The sequence below is a fragment of the Chrysemys picta genome, chromosome 9 (genome assembly GCF_011386835.1).
Source record: "Chrysemys picta bellii isolate R12L10 chromosome 9, ASM1138683v2, whole genome shotgun sequence".
NCBI classification, from domain to species: Eukaryota; Metazoa; Chordata; order Testudines; family Emydidae; genus Chrysemys; species Chrysemys picta.
Window position 1 is genome coordinate 101940633 of NC_088799.1, and position 24865 is coordinate 101965497.

At 53.6% G+C, this 24865-nt stretch overlaps 1 protein-coding gene across 4 annotated transcripts in view; it reads right to left on the bottom strand.

Annotated features, from left to right (window-relative positions):
• Positions 1 to 21162, bottom strand: part of DOCK11 (dedicator of cytokinesis 11) — a 123589-nt gene extending 102427 nt beyond the window's left edge. For 3 of the 4 annotated variants that reach the window (XM_008178978.4, XM_008178977.4, XM_008178979.4), the window contains exon 1: positions 20994 to 21159. In XM_008178978.4, the coding sequence (XP_008177200.2) occupies positions 20994 to 21095 (102 nt within the window). In that variant the 5' untranslated portion in view covers positions 21096 to 21159. Of the gene's footprint in view, positions 1 to 20993 lie in introns of all 4 variants that reach the window. The other variant, XR_010590316.1, reaches the window with a different exon arrangement.
• Positions 21163 to 24865: the final 3703 nt, after the last annotated feature.

The following is a 24865-nucleotide window of genomic DNA, read 5'->3' on the forward strand; positions in this document are numbered from 1 at the left end:
CCTCCGAAGCAATGACCATTGTGGCCAGCTATAAAATGTGGGCGCACCCTGTTTTTCGCTCCTGTCCCATCTCCCCCCAAAGCTGCAGAGAGGCCAGAGCACGGGCTCCCCCAAATCGGGACAAAGTGGAGCAGAGCTGGGGCCCATCTTTATACACAGACTCCCAGGACCCTGCCCAGGGTCCTTACAGAGATGACGTGTCCTGGGCAGAGTGGTCTACAGGGGGCAGGGAAGGGGTGTGCAAGGAACTGCAGACCGCTTGGAATTCAGGCACGTGTTAATTTTGCTTGCACAGCAGCCACCTGTGATCCCTCTGGCAACCCATCCACATGGCAGCAAAACTCGGCTCCGGGGACCGGACTTTCTGCTGCCTAAAGTGTGGGAAAGCGTCTCTCTCCTCTGTCACCGGGGGGAGCTCTCCCTACCAAGCACCATACAAATCAAGTCCTCCCTTGGGCGGGGCACAGTAACATGGCAAATATTCCCCTCGGTTCCAGACCTTACACCAAGCCCATCACTGTGGTATCCGATCTGGGCACCTCTTCGCCATCTGCAGGATTTCTCCCAAGCCTTTGAACACAAAAATTCCCCCTGGCTGGGGCCCAAGCAGCAGCATCCCCCAGCCCATTTCTCCCACACCGCACTGTCACCACTCGCTGCCTTCTTCTGTTATACCCAGTGCCGGGTCCTGAGGGGCCGTACAGCCCGACCGCCGGCGCATCACGCCCTGTAACCTTCGCCGCGCAGCGCCTACAGGGAGCAGAGGGTTCCAGCTGCACGCAAAGCTCAAGTGCCCAGGGCCGCGGGAGACCAGCTGGCTAATGCCGCCCCCCTCGCCCCATGCTTGCAGGCTGCTGTGCTAGTCTGCCCAGGCCTGGATTTTTAACGAGAAGCAGAGAAAACACAACAGCTTTCCTGTTCTCCTCCCGTCGGACAGCGCGAGTAGCGGCACAGCCAGCTTTGGCCGGAGCCTCCAGGAGGATGGAAAGTCCCAGCTTTGGGACGAGGGGGGCAGCTTCAGAGAATCTGCACAGTGACGGTGACTCTCGGTTTCCATGTGAAAATACAGGCTTAGATTCTGGCAGGTGCAGCAGCACCATCCCCACCGGGGTCGTTACTGGTGCAAAAGCAGCTGTCACCGTGCACCCGCGTCCTGCCCTGCCATGACACCTGCCCAGGTGATTCCTGCCAGCGGAAGCAGCCTGTGCAGGACGTGGGGCTGAGAGCAGAGCCGGCACACACTGACTAAAAGGAGATGATCATGCCCTCTGCTACCAGAGTCCACCTGGAAATCCTCTCCAGGGATCCACTCCTAAAACAGCTTTTACAAGTTCAGGTTTGTGGGGAGTCGGGGCATTGTCACCCCAGCCTGAGCCGTCTGGCTGCCTCTTTTCCCGCACGTGCAGAGAGGCACATGCCAGGCAGGATGTGGCCCACAGCATGTGACCATACGTCGCATTCGTTTCACAAAGGAAGTTTTACACGGGTAACACCCGAGTGTACGTCCCAGGCAGGCAGAGCCGGAGCAGAGCGGTGCAGACTGAAAAGCAGCCCACAAAGTACCAGCCAGCGTAGCCCTGCTGAGAACCACACCCCGAAGGGGATTCTAGACACTGGATCTTTTCCATTTCTTTAAACACAGTGCTGACTTCTCTAATTATACAGCGAGGGCTGGCGGAGTGAGTACACGCGGAGTGGGGTTAGTGTTCGATAGGTCACTGTCATTAGGAACCATGCAGAGACGATGATACGCCTTTACGGCGCGCACAGGAAACTGGCACCGCAGTTTCTAAGGCGTGGGGCCTTGGAGCGAAGGCCAAGCCACAGTTTTTTCTGGGAGTCATTTTTTAAAAGCCTTTCTTTACTGCAGTGAGTCTGCTCAGAGTGTCAGAGATTCCTGCCGCAGCCTGCAGGACTCGGGGTCACCTCCATTGTAGGCCTGAGGATCTCCCCCGACCCCAACAGCTTTGCATTGCTCGAGTGATACAGATACAGGGACAGTTTGCTGGGCATTCGCCTTGCTCCAGGGGGGTCTGTGGATGGCAGAGCCCCCCGGGTTTAAGAGCCACAGTTTGTCCCCTTGAACCACCCACTGCTTGTGACCACAGGCTGCCTGTACATACTCTGGCTTGCAACAGAATCCCCGGGCCACTGCACATGGGGAAGTGATTTTTCCTGGCTTGTCAATTTGGGTTGAGCCACATTTTAGATCCAACTTTTGCCCCACAAGAACGGCCATACTGAGTCCATCCAGCCCCGTATCCTGTCTTCCGACAGTGGCCAATGCCAGGTGCCCCAGAGGGAATGAACAGAGCAGGGAATCCATCCCCTGTCGCCCATTCCCAGCTTCTGGCAAACAGAGACTAGGGACGCCATCCCTGCCCATCCTGGCTAATAGCCATTAATGGACCTATCCTCCATGAACTTATCTAGTTCTTTTTTGAACCCTGTTATAGTCTTGGCCTTTACAATATCCTCTGGCGAGGAGTTCCACAGGTTGATTGTGTGATGTGTGACAAAATACTTCCTTTTGTTTGTTTTAAACCTGCTGCTTATTAATTTCATGTGGTGACCCCTAGTTCTTGTGTTATGAGACGGAGTAAATAGCACTTCCTTATTTACTTTCTCCACACCAGTCATGATTTTATAGACCTCTATCATATTCCCCCTTAGTCGTCTCTTTTCCAAGCTGAGAAGTCCCAGTTTTGGTAATCTCCCCTCATATGGATTAACTTTTAAAAATACTGCTTCCCGAGAGGGGCAGCGGGGGGGCCAGTCACTAGCTGAGATCAATCCCAAGCAGCCACGTGAAATCAGTTTGGGGAGGATCAGAGCCATAGTTTGAGCCCAAGGCTTGTGCACAGAAAGTTATAACAACTTTTAAATGTTGAAGCCGCGTGATTTTTGAGGAGGGCTGTATGTCAGGAATCACTCGCTTGAATGACCTCAACTTTGATCACTAACACTGTCCTGGATCCCCATGAGCCAGAGCAATGTTCAAGAAAATCTGTTGAAACATGTGGATATTGGAGCACTTAGAAAAATCAATTAAACCGTAAGCTAGTCTCAACGGTAATGAAAGTGGCACCACTGCTACCCCCCTAGAATGTGGGGATCTCGGCTTTCAGTTTAAAACGTAAGTTTCTAGCACTCACGTTTGCAGACGATGTGACCAGAGTGTTACCTAAAGACTCAAGAACCAAATAAGAACCACCCAAATGGAGAATTAAAAAAAAACCCAAACCCATGCATGTTTTGGGGGCCTGACATGATTGCTGCGTGTTCGGGGTTGGTAATACTGACTCTACAATATAGGAGCTAACTCTTGCTCTCCTTGTGGCCATCTCAGACCAGCCATTCGCAATATTTCTTTTCAGGGGCATCTTCTAAAGACCTAAAAACATTCCCCACCCCCTCTTCTGTCTGCACAGACGCTGCTGGGAGCATCACACTCCAAGGGTGGTGGGAAAGGGTCTAGCTGCCGTGTAAACACACCCTAAGACCCCCACGGCTGGCCCGGGCCAGCTCACTCGGGCTAGGGGGCTGTTTAATAGCAGTGCAGATGTTTGGGCCCGGGCTAGAACATCTGCACTGCAATTAAACAGCCCTTAGCCGGAGCCCTGCGAGCCCGAGTCAGCTGGCAAAGGCCAGATGTGGGTTTTTTAACCGTAGTGTAGACAGCTCCCTGTATGCTGCCCTCATGGCAGCAAAGGGCCGTCAGAGAGTCACTGTCTCCTTCCCAGGGCACAGGAGCGGCACAGAGCGGACACAGACAGCCCTGGAGCAAGCGGAAGCCGTGGTCATTCACCAACAAACCACTCTCTCTTGTTAATTTCAGAAACAGCTCCCTACACAGAAGCAGCCAATCCATCAGTACGGCAGGAGGGGGGTGGCACTAAAGGCCTAGGACTCTCCTCAAGACTCACTTCTGCCAGGATGCCTTCAAAAAAAACCAACCAGCCAATGGGGGTGAGGCTGAGGAGCAGATCCGATTCAGTCAGGCCTTGTCTACACTGGGGATCCATTCTGGTTACAGACACTGATGGCAGCCGCTCTGTAACTGCCCAGCGCAGCCTGGAGCGTAATCAGTGTGTTTACTCTAGTGCCAAGCAGGGCTAAGCGCCTCCCCTGCAAATAACCTCTTTGCCCGTCTACACTAGGAGCCAGACTCTCCGTTGCCTTGCACCTTGTGTGGCTGTTTACACAAGTGGGGCTAATCCTAGGAATTCAAAAATCACAACATCCTGAGACTGGCTTAAAGTCATGAGATTTAAAAAATAACAAGTGTGGGGTTCTTTTCATTTTCCTTCTGGTTTGGGGGCTCTCTTCACAACCAGGAAGGCTGGAACCTCACTTTTTTCCGAATGAATGCAGAGATTCTCACCCAATCACTTGACTCCAGGAGCTGGGGCTTTAAGAAAAAAAACAACAAATAATGAGAGACTCAAGATAAAATGGTGAGAACTGGCAACGCTGCGAGCAAGGCAAAGTGAGTTAAAACGCCACCGGGCTCAACACCGACTTTGCACCAGTGACAATGACTGCACAAGAGGAATGGAGAACCAGGCCAAGGTTAAACTCAAATCAGCATCACTAAGCTGGTGGCTGGAATCGTGGAAAATCCCTGGCATGGACAAGGTCTCAGTTTTAAATGTGTAGCTGAGAGGATATGGTACCTCTAGCTGTCCAACAGCTCAGCAACGTAACCACAGGATCTTATTCCTGTTACCCTCACCCTCTTCTTTATCGCACCCACTTGTTCTCCCACGCCTACCTACGTGTATGTGCTGCACCCAGCACAATGCAGGTCCCAAACAGGGTCACCGGACACTGCTGCATCACACATGATAATGACCATTAGGCACCAATCGCTATGGCATCTTCTGCTCTGGGACACAATGTCTGGCTCCCATGGGAGTCAATAGTGCACATCCCAGGGTAGAATCTGGCCCTAAGCTAAACCAAATGTGGCTTTCCTGCCTGTATACGTCAAAGACAGAGAGGCAGTTCCTGAGGTGGTGAAGATCGGTGCATCTCCACTGACTTGAATGGAGTCACAGCTATTTCCAGTGAGGAGGAATGTAAACAAAACACTGTTTTGATTTTCTCCTCTGGAAATAGTGGGGCCAGGATTAGAAACTGACAAATGACTTTGTGTTTCCACTGGACACATGGATCTCTGTCAGGGCTGATGTTTCAGTCTATTTTTGTACACAGCAGCATGTGTATCAGGGAAATCATCCTCTACAGCACTACTACTTTGCACGTAGGAAAGCGCCTTCCATCTCAGGATCCCAAAGAGCTTTACAGACATTGCTGATGCCTCATCATGTAGTGATGTGGTTTGGAATTTACATTTAGCATTCAGCTCCAAAGCACCTGGGCTCCAGACATCATAAAACGATCAATAACACATCGACCCTCTGCTTGCTAACAGAAAAAAAACCATTTCTCCATCAAGGAGCTGTTCAGAACCTTGGCCAAAAGAAAGGGCCCGGAAGCTCTCCGGACTAGCTGAACGCCCCTGGGAGGTAGGTGAAATGATAGAGATCTACCTGGCAGCTGTGCAAAGTGAAGCTTCGCGTGGTTAAGTGACTTCCCAAGGTTATACACAAGACTGTGGCAGAAGCCAGGAAACACACACACATGGGTTGCCTTAACAACATGCTTAACATCCATGAAACTGCAGCACAAAAGTAAGATTTGACAGAAGTGAAGATTTCACAGGAAGTTGCTCATGCCAGCTGCACCTTGGCCTGGCCAGCCTGGTCTGCGGGCTAAATTAATTCAGGTGCAGACTGATACTAGTTGCAACAATGTTCCTTTCTTTTCTGTTCCTACTGCAGGCACGTGTGAACAACCCTTCAGGGACTCGATTGCGAAAAGCATTCACGAAGTTCCAGTCCAAACAAAAGACACCAAAAACATTCAAGCTGCCAAATGAAGCACTCAGTCAGAAAACGACCGAGTGTAGGGTGTCCGTTTACCCTTCAAGCAAATGCATTGCAATGCAGGAGGAGGTGCACAGCGTGGGCAGTAAATGAGGCAGAATTGTGTAGGGAACTGGTCTGGAGACGAGTATCCAGGCCTCCATTACCCACTATTGTTGTTAATAGGAGCTGGGTCGGGCCTTGTGACGGGGTGTTCACCCCACACCAGCACTGGTGGAGTTAAAGTGGCTCAGAAAGGGTCATGAACCTTATTGACCGCACATGGGGCAGAGTCAGGCCTGACCAATAAGCACTAACTGAAGATGAAGCCCGGCTGGGCAGGAGCAGGTGGACGTGTATAAAGCCTGGAAGTTGACGGCAGAAAGGGGCTGCAGGGGGTGAGCCTGCTTTCACCTCTGGGCACAAATATGTGAGTAGGAGGAAGCCCAAGGAAAGAGAAGTGAGTGTTGATGGCTGCTGACAGGGTCCCAGGGCTGGAACCCAGAGCAGAGGGTAGGCCTGGGTTCCCCTACCAGCCACTGTGAAAGTAGCACAGAGCAGGAATTCCTGAAGACTACCTGAGACAGCACACAGGTAGATTGCCGGTGGGACTTGGCTCCCCCAGAAGGGGAAATCTACAGTGACATGCCCACTGAGTCCCCGGCGGCCTTGCCACTGAAGTGGTTTGCTAGCCTTCCTCATGCATCATTTCTTTTTACAGGCCACGTTTAAAGCACAGCTAGAATTAGGAGCCCATCACTGAAGAGCAAACTGTGGCAGTGGCAAGGAAAGAGAGTGGCCACGCTAGATGGTCTTTGACACCCCCGTGCGTCTCCAACATGCCATTCTCTTCCCACACCCCAGGAAGGTCCATTTGGCACCCAGATGCTGCTAGCAACATGTGGCAGCTGCGTTTCTTCTGTGACGACTGGAAGTGCACATTTTCATTAAAAACAAATCGCAAAGCTCACCAGAAGTAAAAAATCCAAACAAAACAGCAGCCCAGAACTGGAGAGCGTGAATGGCAAATATCCCCAATACTGCGAGGAAACGGTTAACCGCCCCGCTGTGTATTGTCAGCAATGCGGATCCGGCCAGGCATGTGTTCCCATCCGGTTTCAATGCCCTCCTCATGGCAGGGATGAAGAAAAGGTTTTGGAAGCAGGATGACAGGGCTTGCTGCTTGTGTTACGGTAAGTGCCAGTGGTGATGCTCCTGCTGCCGGCTTATTCCAGGTCCAGACAATTCCCCAGTTTACAAAATCTCTGCTTATCAGGAATGCGCAACGGCCACATTCTGCCCAGTGGAATCACAGCTGGACCCAGCAGCAAATTACGGCTCCGTAGAGCCAATTATGATGCACGGACCAAGGCAGAGCCAAGGCCCCACTCATTCCCTCCCCCTCCCCGCCCACCTGCTGCACCTGCCTCCCCCTGCACACCCAGCCCCTGGGTCCGGGGACCTGCCCTGTGCCCTAGGGTGGAGAGAGAGTTCTCGTGTAGACGTACAGCCCAGTCACAATCTAGCCCTGAACCAGTCTGGGTCAAACCCACTCTGATCCCTACGAATCACGCACAACCGGCACCAGTCAGCCGCAACTTCAGCTTTTCTGCTCGACTCCGCTTGCTCTGCGATTATCTCGTCCTCCCAAGGCCTCTCCCCGCGTTAGTCTGTCTGTGAGCTCTGGGCACTGCCCGCCCTCTGCACTGTCTGGACAGCACTTAGCTCCGAGGGGCCATGATCTTTGATTGGGGGCCTAGACATGACCATCTTGTTCTCCAGAGCAGCTCCCCGGAGACAATATAAGAGATGGGCAAACAGGGTTTGACCTTTTGTCTCTCTGTTTCTTCAGCTCTAAAGAGGAGATGATAATACTTCCCTCCTCCATCTGGGTGCTATGAGGCCTGATGCTTGTGCGGTACAGCGAAAAAGGAAAGTCCTGTTACAATATAGGGGAGTTTACACTGTTTTATTCTGTATTTGCTTCTGGTAATGCTCTGTTACCGTCACTACATTTTACCTGCTATTTTTAAACGCAGATCATCATTTTTAAAATCTAGATTCTCATTAACTTCCATGGACATCTCTCCCAGATATCTTAGTCATGTCTGTCCAGCAGAGCCAGCTCACCTCCGTGTGCAGCAACGAAGACCTTTTCCCAATTGCTTGTGACTTCTCATTTTCCCAATTACTTCGGGCCCAGTCTGGCTGCCACTGATTTTAACCGAGTTTCTCATTCACTTCAGTGGCAACAAATCAGGTGCTTAAATCTCCAATGGAATTTGTTTTAATGGGCTGGAAAATCATTAGCTACTTTGGTTCCTGAAGACGTATGATTCAATGTTACTATTAGATCAAGCCGTGTTTTGTCAGGAGCCCAGGAGGCGTGGGGCCAGCTGGGTCTGAACCCCTTTTGCAATCCCCTGACAAAGTGACAGAGCTCAGGCCAAAAGGAGAGAGCCTATTTGGAAACTAACAGACGGGCGTGAGTCCACGGCTGTTCCGGCTGATCTAAGAAAACCCTGTCTGCGGCTGGAGAGCAAATGGCCTTACCCTGGGCTGGTTTTGCTGCTATCTAATCTCCGTCTCTGTCCCAAGCGACACGAGTAGGTGTGCAGTGCTTGTCGCAGCATTTCCTGACGGTGAACAGAGCCAGATTCTCCTGACCGGCCCTGGGGGCAGGCAAAGGGAGCAGTAAATTGTTCTGACGTCGCAGCAGCTTGTACCCGCTTTGCCTGGGGTCAATGATTACTGAGACAGCAGGGAGTGGAGAATTGGACCCAAACCGGTCACTAGAAGGTCACTTCCATTTTAAACCATCCCTCCACAGACACCTCATTGTTCAGCTGATCACAACCTTCTCCAAGACCTTCAGCCCTTCTGAATAAAGCAGCTGAGCGCTCCGCCCCTAACCCCGGGCGGGGCCCTCTCCAATTCCCAGGAAAGTCAATGGGAGCCTTTGCCCCCCGCCCCCAAGTGCTCAAGCCACTGGGCTCAGACGACTGAGCCCTGAAAATCGCATGGGGGTGCAGCAGCTGTTGGCTCTGCCCGAGGGTCTGGCCACAGCATGTCAAGGATTTACTCTCACTTGGGCTTTGCTTTTGTTTCCTTTGTTCGGGAGCAGAGCCCCACGGTTTATGGGCAGGCCTGCGCCGCCTGGGTTGCATGGAGGTGGAGGGAGAGGTGCCTGGAGCTCTGGTATGTTGGGAGCAGAACAGGAGAGAAGAAGAGAGCTGGGGCACGAAGCTCTGTGCAACAGCTGCCCTGGAAGAGAGAATATTTTCCCCTCTGCAGATGCTCCCCCGAGAAGCCCCCAGAGCTCGGATATTGAATCATCGCTAGATCAGCAAGAAATTAATAGGCCCAGAGACAAAGCTATTTCACGTGGCATCAGGAGAGGAGTCAATGAGGGTGAGAAAGGGGCAGGCAAGGACAGACTAGACGCTATTAGAGAACAAGCAGGAACCAGGGGAGTGCTGTGTGTGGTAAGTAAAGGCCCTAATAAAGGCCCAGTATGAGGCCTGAGGCCTAAACCAAACTAAAGTAATGGTCAAGACTTCGCTAACATAAAGCAAAGCTAAGCTGTGAGCCAGAGGCAGACCCGGCTCAAAGAAGCTGGCAAGGAAAGGGCTGATGTTGCATAAATACATATTCACCTAGCAAAGTTAAGGTATAAACATGGTACCAAAACATACCATACGGGACCATTCCACAGATAACATGGACCAGGCCGACCCATCCCAATGACAGGGGCAAAAGGGTAAAATGATGGATAGAGTTGTTTTAATCGAACCAACATGTACAAGGTGAGAGGCGGCACCTTACTACGTAGAGGGGTTGTACCTTGCTGCGTAGAGGGGTTGCACCTCAATACGCCAGAAGTAATGTGTAACTTGTTTGTACCTGTGTATAAAAATGCATCCCTAAGGGAATGTCTTTGTCCGGCCGAGGGGGCAGTGGAAAGTCCCGCCACTGACTAAGCTAAGTCCATTGCCGAGCGGCACTTTCTCGTAGTATGCCCCGTAAACTAAGTAATCTGCGGAAAACTGCAATTGTGTCAGGATCACAATAAACCTGGCTGAGGTGCCTTCGTACCTTACTAGACTCTGTGGTTATCGGGGGTTCTCTTTGGGTCTGCGGGGTCAGCTATCTGCAGAGCTGGGGCAGCACACAGAGGGAACACACGCACGCAGCCAAGTAATATCAACAAAGGAGAAAGCAAAGCACCACACCGGTAGCATCTGACAACACTGTGAAGACCAGACTGAGCTGTGAGCAAGGACCCTGGAACCAGGAAGGGAGAGCACTGACTGATATTTTTAAGATAATGAGAGAACGAAGCCAGACCGGACATAGAGGGAGGCTACTGCAGGGAAACAGAGATTTCCCTGCAGTTGCCAGCATTTCTGAAAAGGCAGCAGGACACAGGAAGGAGTGTGAGTTTGCTCCTGTGCTCTGGAGAGAATGGGAGCAAGGAGACGGAGAGGGTGAGCAGATGTCCCAATTTTATAGGGACAGTCCCGATTTTTGGGTCTTTTTCTTATATGGGCTCCTATTATCCCCCACCCCGTTCTGATTTTTCACATTTGCTCTCTGGTCACCCTAGAGACGGATTAACCAAGGGATCTGAAAACACTTGCACCTGAAAGCTGGTCGCTGTCCAAATGATTTATCGGAGTGGGATTGCACTTCCCAACCACAGAGATTTTAAAAGATTTTCACCATTTTGCCAAGATATTTGCCAATAATAATAATAAGGATGAGATCATTTTACAACCCTGTTAGAGATAATAAAGCAACCTGTTAGGCTTTAAAGGAAACACTGGGAAAGCCACCGTGACTTACGTTAGAACGGAGCGTGTGGGGTCTGAACACCCTCGATCTTTGGGGGGATTCTACCAATGGCCCCACTTTCTACAATGGGCTGGACCAACACCCCAGATCCAAATGCCTCCCTGGCTATTGGTGCTTCCAATCCAGAATGGACTTTCTCATCAGTGGCCGGTACAGTCACCAGCGTTAGCCAGAACCAAGGAGAAGAGTCAGCCCTTTACCCTCTTCCTTTAACAGTAACAGTCTGCTCAGACCCCGTCCGTAGCAATTCCCCGGTGGGCACCCCATGCCTGGATCGGCGTTCTAGAGCCTCCCGCCGTTCAAAACACGGGCCGCAGCAATGCTGAGATCTCATCCTGGGTGGCAAAACATGATGGGACATGTACGTGCATGGGTGGGAAGGGCCCATGCCCTCCTCCCTCCTGTCCCTAGGTGCAAGAGAACCGCAGCCGATCAGAATCCCTCTCTCTAAGAAGCTGCGGTGAGACGCTCAGGTCAGGCTCAGTGCACTGCTCGTTCACGTGAACGCAGCCAGAGCTAAGCCGCCTAACACGCCTCCCTAGTACATAGGCGATGGTGGGTGCCTTTAGGTGTCTCTGTGGCACAATCGGTCCGCACGCTCCGCTATTAACTGAAAGGCCGGTGGTTCAAGCCCCCCCTGGGGATGTTATTCAGGCTGTACACCTCGAGCATGTCTCTTCTCTGTAGCGTGTTCAGCTGGTAACCAAAAGGCAGCAGTGGGCACTGCCTAGGTTCTCTGCTTGGTGTCCCCTTCCGGATCCCTGATTTTGAACCTGCACCCCTCATTCCTGACCCTGTTTTCTCATTAGTTGTCCCCAGTAGTTGCTTGAGCCTCAGGTTTGGTAGCTCTTCCCCCTAGGCTGGGGGAGGGGCCTTCAGAGGTGGGCAGGCTTGTGCCCTCCCGAACCTCAGCAGGTGAATGCAGCCAGCAGAGAGAAGGAAGGCCCCGTACACCCCTGTCACATCCGGCTTGCTGGGGTGGGGGGATCTCTTCTCAGCCGGGCTAATCCGGTTCTCAGCTCCCGGGCTGAGAGGTTTCCTGTCCCGGGGCAGGTTGAAAAGCGTGATAGTGAGGGATAAGATTTAGCGCCTTTGGAGAACTGGCCCCAGCTTCCAAAACCACCCCCCAGGGGCCGTTCACCAGGTCTTGCACCGCCACGGCCACCTGCCCGCCTCGGCGGCCTGGGGGTGGAACCTCTTGCGGTAGCAGAGAGGGGTCTCGATCCCACACACAGGGCAGAGATCTGAGGGGGCAGCCGGGGAAGGCGGCGGCAGCCAGGGGTGTCGCCAATTGGTGGATTTCGGAGGTGGGCAGGGGGGTGTTTTGCGGTTTCTAGGTGGGACCCAAGCTGAACAGCACTAGGGGGATGTGATGGTAGCAGCACTCGCTCGTACCTCTGCGGTCTCCTACAGCCCGTCTGCCCCAGGCTGCTCAGCTGGGACGGGGCGGCCAGAGCAAAACTGCCCCTCTAGGTTGTGTAAATCGCCCCATGGCACATAACGGCATGTGACTAACGTTGAGCTGTTCTCCGATACCCTAACTCACCGCGGCCCTGAGCCAGGAAAGCATGTGATTAACTTTCAGCGTGGGCTTCCGTGCTTTCCTGAATCCGGGTCTCTGAGCGGCCTCACCCTGCCAGTCACCCCATGGACGTCAGTGGGACCATCCCGGGAGCAAGAGGTTACTCACAGCGAGTAAAGGCGGAAAAATCTGGCCCTCGTTATTTTGATGCGTAGGGGGTGGATGAAATCCGGGCGCCACTGACGTGGCTGATTTCACCCTTTGTAATGCACCTGTTTGCGGTCACTATTATACCTTGTAGTGACTGCTCAGACAGTAAATCCTTCAGGGCAGGCTCCACGTTCGCTCGCCTGTCTGCACCAGCCTAGCACACAGCCAGCACTGTCGCAGTTCACAGTGGGGTTAGGTTATTACAACAAGGGTTTATGCAGTTGGAAGGTTGTTTTCTTTGCAGAGAGGCTCTCCCGTGTACTGTATAACGAGTGTAAATCCTGCAGCCAATCGTACAGATTAAACTGAAAGAGACGCACAAAGAAAAAATAAAATGTTTTTTGCCTCTAGTCAAAGCCTCTCTAACACCATCATTATGGGCCGTCTGTGTCTCCTACTTCGTTTCTGTTGGAAACCGAGCCACATGTACAAACCGAGCCCAGACTGGATCAAATGAAAACGACCTTCCTTTGGTTTTCTGCCAGTTCTCTACTAGCTAGGTGTCAGGGAGCACATCTCAGGCATCTACATAACACCTGAGAGAGCAGATGCATGATTTAATATGGCAAAAACCCACACAGCCCTCTGCCAGCAGAGATTTTCACAACCCTGCGTGCGTGCAGACACGCGTGTGCATGACCACCCAGGCGTGCTCAGGTAATGCACTGAACCATAGACCGAGGATGAGGCTGGCTGATGGTTCTGAAGGTGTTGGTGCAGCTGCTGGTTTTCAGCTAAGATGCTGTATTACACCCATGACTTATTTATTTTATAAATCCTTAAGGTAACATACGGACTGTATCTTCAATTCGTTCTGTGATAGAACAATGTAAAGAAAAGTAGGAATAACACAGTCAGAGTTAACTATCAGAGGGGTAGCCGTGTTAGTCTGGATCTGTAAAAAGCAACAGAGAGTCTGTGGCACCTTTAAGACTAACAGATGTATTGGAGCATAAGCTTTCGTGGGTGAAGTGGGCATTCACCCACGAAAGCTTATGCTCCAATACATCTGTTAGTCTTAAAGGTTCCACAGGACTCTGTTGCTTTTTACTGTCAGAGTTAAAATTGCCATCAGATGACTATTTTTGGCAACACTGTCAGGGAAACAGTTTGTCTATATTTGCCCAAATTCCTGCTTTCCTGATCTAAACACTTCCATATATTTTACTTCTCCCCCGCCACACGGGACAGCACCTTTGGAAGACATTAAATCTCCCCCATCCTGCAGTGACATAACGGCAGAGGCCCTGCTCCCTTAGAATACATTTGTGTTCACAAGGGGAATGAGATGCATGAACATTGTGGTATGGTGCTGAAATCACAGTGATCTCACTTTCACAAAGAGAAATCCATTACCTGGGGGTAGCTGATTTGCTTTCCTGAGACGGAGCTCTGTAACTTTGTTGCCTATGCCACCAGGTACAGCATTTTGGATTCTATTCCGATTGGGGACTTTTACATTATTAAACTAAGTGGGAGGCTTTTTGCAATGGCCAGCAATATTCCCGTGGTGAAGCCAAGACTCATGTGATCCAAAGAGGGGCGGAGATGCACATAGAGGCCACTGCCACGGTCAGCAAGAACCTGTTTGCAGACCATGCCTGGCAAGCCTGATCCACGCCTCCTTATGCTGCTCCATAACTCCTACAGCAGAAGTACCCAAATTCTACCCGTGCTCCCACGGCTGTCTGCAGGTTCTCCTGTGTGCTCTTCTTCACAGCACCGAGCAGGGCTGGGCCATAAGGGTCTCTCTTCCCTGTTGGCTGGGGGACTCGCCCATTAATGGTAACTTACATCCTGAGCACCGAGGGGAAGAGAGACTCTAGATACTATGATACTAGCACTTACGATTTGTGGGACAGATAAGCTCAGCCAAAACAATCCTTGCCCGCATGAGACCAAGGCTTTCCCTTTTCCCGCAATGCCTCACCGCACGGTGCGCTCGCTTTACATCCTGGGCGTGACGCTGCAGCCCAGATGGCAACATGTTACTTTCTGGGGCCCCAAGATTTATTTCGCGACCCAACATTTGGTTAAGAGGGGTTTGAACTACTGAGCACTTAGCTCTAGCCCCGCTGTTCCCTAAGCAGCACGGTCTGCCAGTGCATGCCATTTATACCACAGCCTGACCACTAACTAAACACAGCAAGAGCATGAAAAGAGTGACACTGTTTAGAAGTTATCCAGCCTCTCATTTACAGCCAGGCAAACCCAGGGAACGTTAAAGGCTGTAACTGATTCAATCTCACCCTACAGCGGTGTGAAAAACCTCAAGCCTGCAGAAAGAACGAGGGTTCCCCTATGTCTTCATTGCCCAGAGCAGTCAGGGCTCTTTGGGTTTTGTTCTTAAGGATTCCTGCTTGCCTGGGAGGGGCGGGGGGTCCTCCAGACTCTTTTTCTCACCCCTCCCTGATGGCTGCTTTCCTCTGCTGTATGGTGTGAGAGTCACAGAGAAGCCAGAGTTATGGCTAAGGGTTAGAGGAGGTGAAATGATGTGGACAGAATTCTGTTCCATCCTATCCTAGCCACCAAGATTACGACTGTCCCAGGCTGTGTTGCGGGCAGCCCTTTCACCTCTAGAGACAGGGATTACAACCCAGTTCACAGCACAAGTAGAAATAACTTTGGTGGCTTTATCCCAGTGCCTAGTCAAAAGGGCAAACCCCCTTCCCCCCCGCCTCGCCCAATGCAGAACTGCTACCACATTGCGCTGGGGAGAGCCCAGGACTGGAGGAGCAGGAGCCTGGTGAAATCCCAACCCCACGAAGGCAATGACACAACGCCCACTGACTTCCCTAAGGCAGGATTTCACCCTGCTTCACACACAAAACAACACTCCTTCGAACTCTCCCCCTGCTAGCTAGGCTTCACTGGACGTGAAAAAGGAAACAATACTGCTTTAAAATCCACCAATGCAAGAAGGCTACGGGTGCTGTTTAACCAACACACTACACAACATGAGACACACACAGAGATTAGCCTACACAGGGGTATATTTCTCAGCAGTCCCTGTCAAGTTGGAGTTATGTCGTCTTTTGAGCAGTGTTATTCCGCAATAAAACCAGACCGTTTTCCTGCTGCTAAAAGCTCTGTACATAAGAACGGCCACACCGGGCCGTTACTGGGCCAGACCAATGATCCATTTAGCCCTGTATCCTGTCTTCCCAAAGCGGCCAATGCCAGGCGCTCTGTCACCCTCAGTAAGATGTTTGCCTTTAAACCTATTTGCAGAAGCTATGTGACAGAGAAACATTCCCCACGTGCTGAAGGTGAATCAGGCTCGCCCTGGTGTACCCACGCAGTCAGCTCCTCCAGGAGGATAAATTTAACTCTAAGGCACAGTGTATTTTCTATTCTGGGGCCTGATCAATGCTCACTGGAAAGACTCCCGTCAGCTTCAGTGGACAATGGGCCAAGTCTCTACGTATGACTGTCCTATACGGTAGTTACATGCTAAGACTGATCTGAAGATGGACACAGCTGCTTAGACCAGCGAGGGAGGGCAGTGATTCAGAGACTGGATTACTCAAGGGCTCATGAACAGAAATTCTCCAAGGACGCATCTCCCAGCAGCCGGTGGAAGAGGCATCCCTTCAGCTGTTCTGTGCTGTGTGGGAGCAGTGAACTCAGCGGAGAGCTCTGACTGGCTAAACCTCACTTCCTGCATTAGAACTGCCCGGCACTGGATGGTTGATGGCGTGGGTAACAAGACGTGGACCTTTACACTCCGCGGTCACTAGTCTGAATCTGGCCTGGTTCAGAGCATCCAAAAAGGTTCCTGTCACAGTGAGGTCTCAGGCCAGTTCCTATGGGCAAGTGTCAATGTCACAAGCTCCCCCACCTCCCTGGCTGACGGCCTCAGACAGGCCTAGGATTATACAGCCATCGAGGTGCAAGATCAGCCCCCGGTTTGGAGGGCTGCGTGGGGAAGCAGGCACTGCCCCGGCCCATGCTGTACCTACTCTGTGCTCCAAGATTGCAGCTCTCAGTACTGGCACCTTTTACAGGCCCTGCGAGCTGTCCTAGTCCCTCAGGCGCGCTGTGAGTCTCTTGTTAAAATGAACCGTTGCTGGTGCATGAGCCCAAAATGCAGATCCCGCCACTCTGAGCCCGTGATGACAATCTCCTCGGAAAGTTGTTTACACGGTTAGTGCTGGAGGAGGCCAGGTAAGTGCGTTCACACCATTCCCAACGGGCACAGCGTGGGCCAAGCTTTGCTTTTACACGAGGCCGTGTCATCAGCACACACACGAGATGTTATGGCTCCCGCCCGTGAGACGATTCCCCTGCCCTCTCAGCACCTCCTCACCCCACGGCCCTTCAGGCTTTCCCCTCACCATTCCTCCTGGCCTGTCTCTCTTCCTCCTCCTGATCACTATGGGCAGCATGGGCGATATCCCCGCCCAAGCTAGGTGAGATCTGGAGGCCAGCGGAATAGTCTCTTCCCTCGCGTCACCGAGTGCCTTGCTCCCAGCCAGAACCGAGTGCCAAGTCCCAGGGCGAAGGTGGTTTCAGCTTATGGGACTGTCCCACGTTCACCCTGGGACTCGGGTTCTGACAGCTGATCTAGTGTTAGAACAACATGCCACCCTACGGGAGACCCAACTTCCAGCCTTGGCTTTGTGTATCCCTGGCTGCTCAGCTGTCAGGAGCTGGGCTCTCTGCAGAATTGAACTGCCTGCGCCCCCCGCACTTGGCTGTGAACACTCAAACCAATTCCGAAGATGCACTAATGGGCTCTGGGGCACGTGTGTGTGAAAGGCAGAGAGAGAGGGGTGAGCCTGGGGAGAGTGTGTATGTGAAGGCGAGCCAAGGGGGGGCGTGGGCAAACAAAGAACATGCCAGATGGGTGCTGAACATCATTACTAGCTCAGTGACTTGGGTTTTTTCTCATCCATTGTCTGTTTTGCTGGTAAGTCCCCAAGTGCAGGGACTGTGTCCTTACTGGGCTCTCAGGTACCTAGCAGACTATCCATAGAGATAATCACAATTTTAATGAGAAAAATTTCATCGGCTTTAAGAAAGCATTCGTATATCTGAATTGTTCCTGAAAAACAGTGAGCAAAACAAACGGGAGCCTGCTGAGAAACCCAGATTAAACATGATGCTGGAATCGCTGGGTGAAATTCTCTGGCCCGCGTTCGGCTAGGCTAGATTATTATAATGCTTCCTTCTGGCCTTAAAATCTCTCAGTCTGTGACGATATTGTTAAATCAAGATATCTGAATCTTGGCCGCTTTGTTTTTAAAAGATTTGTCTAAAATTCTTCATTTGTTCCACAGATGTTGTCGGTCAGGTTAGGATTCGTAGAAATAATCTGCACTGAGACATGCCTGCACAAACTGTACTTGTATTGTTGTACGTAGGATCGACTAACCTTCTGTCAAGTTCAAGGTCACACCTAATTGTCTCCTAATGTAATTCAAAGAGGAATAGGGCAGCAAATCAAATTACAGCCCAGAGAAGCTTTGATCTGACCCTAATGTCAAATGCTGGATCACCCACAGCCCTGCTGTTAATGTTCAGTCCATAGCCTACCCACTCAGTAGGGTACAGAGTTCACGACATGCTCCCTCTCAGTAGCCGGCCCAGGGCCGGGGAAGCTAACGATCCACCCCGCGGGATCAAATTAGGGGATGAATCCTGGTGACGTGCCACCTGAGACACATTGCGCGCACACTACAACAGAGATATCCAGAGTACGGGGCTGGCAGGGACATCCTCCTCCCCAGGTCTGGAGTACAGGCTGTCTGAGATGAACACAATATTCTTCTGATTATTTTCTAAAACTTTAAAGGGGCAAGCGGTGCCTCTGGACACTTGATCTTCTGTGACTACAGAGACCTCTGGGACTCCCTGCTCATACCAGGGCATCTTTCTCTGCTGCTAGTCCTCTCCCTTTCTCTGTACCACTGCTGCGTGCTGGCGATCCTAGGCGGTGAGCTGTCTGGGGCAGGGACCGCCTCTGTGTAATGTTTGCTAAGTGCCCAGGACAAGGAGGCCCTGCTCCCTTTTGGGGACCGCTTAGAGCCCCCACAATAGAAATAACAATCCGTAACCGTGAGGAGAAGAGGTCACAACGGTGCCAATTCCTGTGCCCCTCACACAGACTAACAGGCCATTGGGTGTTAGCGAGGGGGGGGGAGTGGGGGCTGAAAACCAGGACCGAGAGGGAGCTTGAGGATGCAAGTCAATCTCTGACTATTAGGGCTCCTGGAGAGGACGGGGTGTAGTGGGTTACAGCAGGGGGAGCAGGGGGTTGGGAGTCAGGACGCCTGGGTTCTATTCCAGTTCTGGGAGGGGCGTGGGGTGTAGTGGTTTAGAGTGGGTGGAGTCAGGACTCCCAGGGTCTGTCCCCAGCTTGGGGAAGGGAGTGGGTGTAACGGGTTAGAGCTGGGGTGGGAGGCTAGAAGCCAGAACTCCTGGGTTCTATCCCCAGCTCAGGGAGGGGAGTGGGTATAATGGGTTAGAGCTGGAGGAAGCGTTGGGAGCCGGGATTCCTGGGTTCTACCTGTGGCTCTGGAAGTACAAACACACACAATCCATTGGAAACAATGGACAACAGCCCTAACCAGCTCCCTCACAGCAGCCTCCATCCCAAGGGAGAAACAACCTCAACTCACCCCTGGCCCTGCAACAACCGTCCAGGAGTCACCGTGGATAGCAGGACACAAACAGCCCTGCGCCGAGCAGGCAGCTCTCTGACCCCCCGACAGACCCAGCACCATGGGCAATGACTGCCCGGCGGGGCAGGAGGAGGTGGCCCCTCGTTGATGTCCGGGTGTACTGAGATAGTGTCCAGGGCCCCCATTGGGAAGTGGAGCCCCACTGCACAAGGCTCTGCCTCACAGAGCTCCCAGTCGGAGCGTGGCCGACGCCATGGGGGACAGGGAGGGGAACCGCAGTGAGACAGAGGTGCAGCAATGGGTGGGTGGATGGTGGTGAGGGGTGTGAGTGCATGGCGGGTGGATAGATGGGTGGGTGGATAGACGCTGGCTGTCTTTCTAAAAGCTCTGCTCTAGATCAGATAGGAATGATTTCAGGGCACTCCTCTGGCCAAATTATGCAAGAGGCCAGACTAGAAGATCACAGCCGTTCCTTCTGGCCTTAGAAGCTACAAATCTAATGTGGGGGCAGATTATCCCACCTCTGCCTAACGGGAGGTTCCGCTAAAGCGTCTGGCCATTATCAGAGATGAGATACTTGGGCTCGATGGCCCGGACCACTGGTCTGATCCAGCCTGGCGGCTCCTGCACGAGAGGTGGGGATCAGGGCGGGAAGAGACGGGACATTGCAGTAAGGACTGAGGGTCCTCAGCTGAGCTGAACGTAGGCCCCCGCCGGCCCTTGCAGAGTTATTGGCCCATATGCCACACAAACCTCTAGAAAACCTCCCCAGCCCAGGGCTGGCAGCGAAGAAACACTAGTCATTCCACACCCACGCCCGGCTCAAACCCCGGGCTCTCTGGGGAGAGTCACCCTGCAGGACCCCATCCCCACAGCACGTCACCCAGCTCTGCCCTGCCCTGCTCCAGAGACTGACTCCCACTGCAGCCCCATTGCCCTGCTCTGCTGCCAGGAACCCGCCCCATGGTCTGGCAGGGTGGTTCCTTCCCTGCAGGGCACTGGGCGCAGCGCCGAGGGCGCCGGCTGGGGGCACAGCGAACCAGGAACTCGCCCCACCGTTTGGCAGGGTGGTTCCTTCCCCGCAGGGCACTGGGCGCAGCGCCAAGGGCACCGGCTGGGGGCACAGCGAACCAGGAACTCGCCCCACCGTTTGGCAGGGTGGTTCCTTCCCCCCAGGGCACTGGGCGCAGCGCCGAGGGCGCCGGCTGGGGGCACAGCGAACCAGGAACTCGCCCCACCGTTTGGCAGGGTGGTTCCTTCCCCGCACGGCACTGGGCGCAGCGCCAAGGGCACCGGCTGGGGGCACAGTGAACCAGGAACCCGCCCCTCGCCCCACGGTCTGGCAGGGTGGTTCCTTCCCCCCAGGGCACTGGGCGCAGCGCCGAGGGCACCGGCTGGGGGCACAGCGAACCAGGAACCCGCTTGTGCCCGCGGGCGGACCAGGGCTCTGGCTGGCCCAGGGCTAACTTCTGCGGTGCCAGCCCCAGGGCACGCCCGGGTACCGGGGCCAGGGCCAGGGGCAACCCAGGCAGCCCCGCCCGGCCTGGGGCTCGCTTAGCGGATCGGGGCGGGAAGGCGCCCGCAGCAGGAAGCGCCCGGGGCCGAGCGGGGCGCGGCCCTTCCCCTCCCATCACAGCCGCGGGGAGCCGCCCAGGGTGCCGGGAGGGCCCCCCCCACAGCCCCCGCTGCAGGCTCCCGGGGAGGGGCGGGGGCAGTGCCCGGGCAGCAGGGCCAGGCGCCCCCGGCCCGCCAGGGCGCCCCTTTGCCCCGCTCGGCCATGCAGGGCGGCCCCTGCCCGTGCGCCCTGGGCGCGCCCTGCCCGTGCGCCCCGCCCGTGCGCCCCGCGCTCACCAGCAGCACCGAGCCGCGCACCGCCTCCGAGACGCTCTGCCGGAGCTCGGCCGCCGTGCCCGGCTTGCTGAGCCGCTTGGTGAATTTCCTCACTTCGGCCATGGTGCCCGGCTCGGCGGCCGCTCGCAGGGGCCCGCCCCGGCCCGCCCCTCCCCGGCACGGGCGGGGGCGGGGTCACGAGGGAGGCTGGTGCCGGGGGGGGCGCACCGCGGCCGGGCAGGAGCCGCCCCCTTCCCCCGGCGGGCTGGGCAGGGGCTGGCGGAGGGGCGGGGGCCGCTGTCCCTGCCCCAGGGTTCCCACGCCCCGCACAGGGGCTGCCTCGTCCATCCCCAGCTCGCTCCGTCCGCCCCTGCAGCGGCGAGTCCTTTGTCCCCGGCTCGGAGCGAGCCCGTGTCCCCGGCGGGGCCCGTGCTGTTAGGGTGACCAGATGTCCCGATTTTATAGGGACAGTCCTGATATTTGGGATTTTTTCTTATATAGTTTCCTATTACCCCCCACCCCCATCCCGATTTTTCACCCTTGCAATCTGGTCACCCTACGTGCTGTGGAGAAGGGGGGCCGGGGGAAGGTGGCTGCTGGCTCCGCAGGGGGCCCCGGCTGCCCTCGGGCAGAGCGAGCCGGGACCGGCCCCCAACAGCGCCCCGACCCCCCGAGGGGAAGCTGGGAGGGGCAAATGCGGCACCGCGCAGTGGGTTGTGTGAGCCCGGTGGGTCCCCGCCCTGCCCGGGGATCGGCACCGAGCCGCTCCCCGCTCTCCTCCTGCATCCCCGACCGGCTCCAGTGCACGGGCAGGGAGCTGCCGCCCGGTCCTCCCGGGGTATTCGAGAGACAGGGCGGGTCAGAAGAGCTCGTGGGGCTCGAAAGCTTCTCTGTCTCGCCCCCAGAAACTGGTCCCAGAACCGATATCCCCTCCCGCCCCTGGGAACTCTCCGGGGTTCACTCCGGCCAGGGGCACTTTAGAGGGCTGCTGGTGCATGCGGCCAGGGTGATGGAGTAGTGCCGTCTGGTGACAGAGATGCTAATGCACACACTGCCCTGGCAAACCCGTGCTTTGGTCATAGGGGCTGGCGGCCAGTTTGCGTGGTAGGCCACAAAAAAGAAAAAAGTAGGTGAAAGAAAGGCTATGCATCTGAAGAAGTGGGCTGTAGCCCACGAAAGCTTATGCTCTAATAAATTTGTTAGTCTCTAAGGTGCCACAAGTACTCCTGTTCGTTTTGCTCAGTCCAACAATGTATTTCTAATCATTGATCGATGGTTGTATATTGTGTGAGGGGTGGAATTGTAAAGGTGGAATAGATCCTGGGAGAAGGGTTGAACCTGTGTTTTCATGGGGTGTGTCTTAAAAATTTGTTTTTATTTTACCAAGCTGTGTTGATTTTAACATTTCTATTTATGTTGTGTTTCGTTTCTTGTGCTCTGTGTCTAGGGCTAAGACATATAATTAATATACAGTTAAGTATATGAGAAGTATCAAAACTGAATGGGATACTTTTGCTCTAATTGCACTCAAAGGGCGCTCACACGCTTTCTGCAATATTGTCACTTAAGCACAGTTGAAGAGGATGTTCGCTGTGACTGTCTTCATATTACCAACCATTCAAGGTACAAAGGAATTATTCAGATTATCTGTAGGGTTCAAAAGTGCAGCTATCATAGTTGAAATAATTTTAAACATTATTAGTAACTTTTAAAGCACGTCCTCAATTGCTATTGGGCTTTGCAGCAGTTTGTTAAATGGGCAGGAAGTCCCATTTCATAAGAGACTTTGCTTTTGCTTTTCTGTGCTTGGAGCCTCTGGAAGGAAAAATGAGTGAAGAAACACAAGCCCATTTGCTGATTCTCAAATATGTTGTCCATGAGGGTTAGACAAACAGGGAGGTTATTAGATGGACTTTCAGCATTTTCAGAAGAGAAGGTTACTCCTCTTGTGCAGTAACTGTGATCGGTGCCGATTGTTTATGTGGTGCCTTGGTCGATACCGGTGGTGCAGATGTGGATCTTTCCATCGTTTCTGATGCTGTTGGAGGCACTGCTGGTGGGGGCATCGGCATAGGAAACGGCTGTGGTGCTGTCCTCTTCACCAGCATTGTCCAAGCCATAAAGGAGGAGTTTGGCCTGTGTTTGCCTCTCGACTCCCTAACTTTCCCGGCAGAGGCCCTGGTGCGGGCAGTGCCGGAGGTTCCTGGTGCATCAAAGGTATTCACTCTTGGCATGGTCGGCACGGGGGATAGCGACCTTGCAGGAGACTGTTTTATTTTCAACAGTTCTCTCTGCTGGCACGATGTGTCTCTTCTCGTTTTCTTGGAGGAGTGGGCACTTGTTTCCAAAGACGATGTGCCCGGAGTCTCCCTGGTTGAGGGGGTCTGCTGGCTGCTGTCGGAAGTTGACTGAAGGGATTTATCCATGAGAATACGTTTCAGGCAGAGATCTCTATCCCCTCTGGCTTTAGCTTTGAGGTTGCTGCAGGGAGTGCACTTTTGTGGTATGTGCGACTCACCTAAGCAATGGACGCAGACTGGGTGGCCACCAGAAATCGGCATAGTGTCCTTGCACAAGGAACAGCTTTTGAAACCTGGTGAACCCTCGCTGAGGTCATTTTTAAAACGGAATAAACGAAAGGTTGATTTTTTTAGAGGAGAACAAAAAGATGTGACATATCTAAACTAGTAACCTACGAAAACCCAACTATCACAAAGGAATTCTGACTCTAAGTACTTTCCCTAGGTTGTCTTTCCACACAGCTACAGAGCTCTGGCTCAGGCAAGGATGGTTGAGAAGGAACTGAGGGGGTCGAGTCGTGCGCACGCTGGTCAAGGCACCAACAGCACCGCGAGACAACTACGGTGCACACGTGGCCTCGACGGACACTGCTACTGAAAATCTCTGATCGACAGTGCCGGGATGCACCCACCCCTGAAGTCTCAAAGAAGAAACGGCCTTTTCTTTTTAACATCCTCAAACGTACAAATTATTGAGGCAAAATGGTGAACTTATGACAGACAAATATTTAGCATTTACAATTTTTCCAGTAGCATAGGCGCTGACTCCCTGGGTGCTCCGGCCTTGGAGGTGCTTGGCACCCACCAGCAGCCAACTTTCCCCTTCCCCCAGGGCCTCCTGCCTACTGCAATCAGCTGTTCCGCGGCATGCAGGAGGCTCGGGGTGGGGGCGGGAGGAGCGGACACGGGGCACTCTGGGGAGGGGGCGGAACTGGGCAGGAAGAGTGAGTCACTGCCCTGAAGGAATCAGCCCCACTGCATGGAAGTTTCCTGAAGGAACAATCTTTGTGTGACCCTGGTGTTAGATCTTTGTCACCGTGCACTGCATCTTGGGTTTGGGTCTTTGCTAGCTGAAAGCTACGGCCCCCCCCAAGGTCTTTGCTTGTGTTTAAAGCTTGCCCTGGTCCGTGTGATGCTAGGGTGCAGGAAAGCAGCCACTGGAATTAAAACGTCTTCATATCTGATAAGTTGTCACCATCCGACAGCTGCTCAGGGACCATCAGAAATGGGCACAATGATCCTAGTCCAATTCTGTGTGGTATCCGCCTCTCAGAAACCACCATCCCGGTTGGCTCCTGTGCTGGAAGCCAAGAGCTGAACGGGTCCTGGAGACCAATTGATTGAGGCCTGTTCCCATCCCCAGAGATGGTCCCCGCAGGTTGAGGGCCAGTGACCAGACTGTGTGAGGAGCCTTGCCCTGCTGCCACGTGGGCTGTCTCTCCCCCGTGGACATTGTGGGCTATCCTTGAGGCACCTTTCATGAGCACCAACAAAAAATTTGCCCCACAAGGGCTTTACATCATGTACAAGACAGGTGCAAGTCCCGCTGGATTTCTGCTAGGGTGCAGGGGTCGCACTAACAGCAGCGGTTGG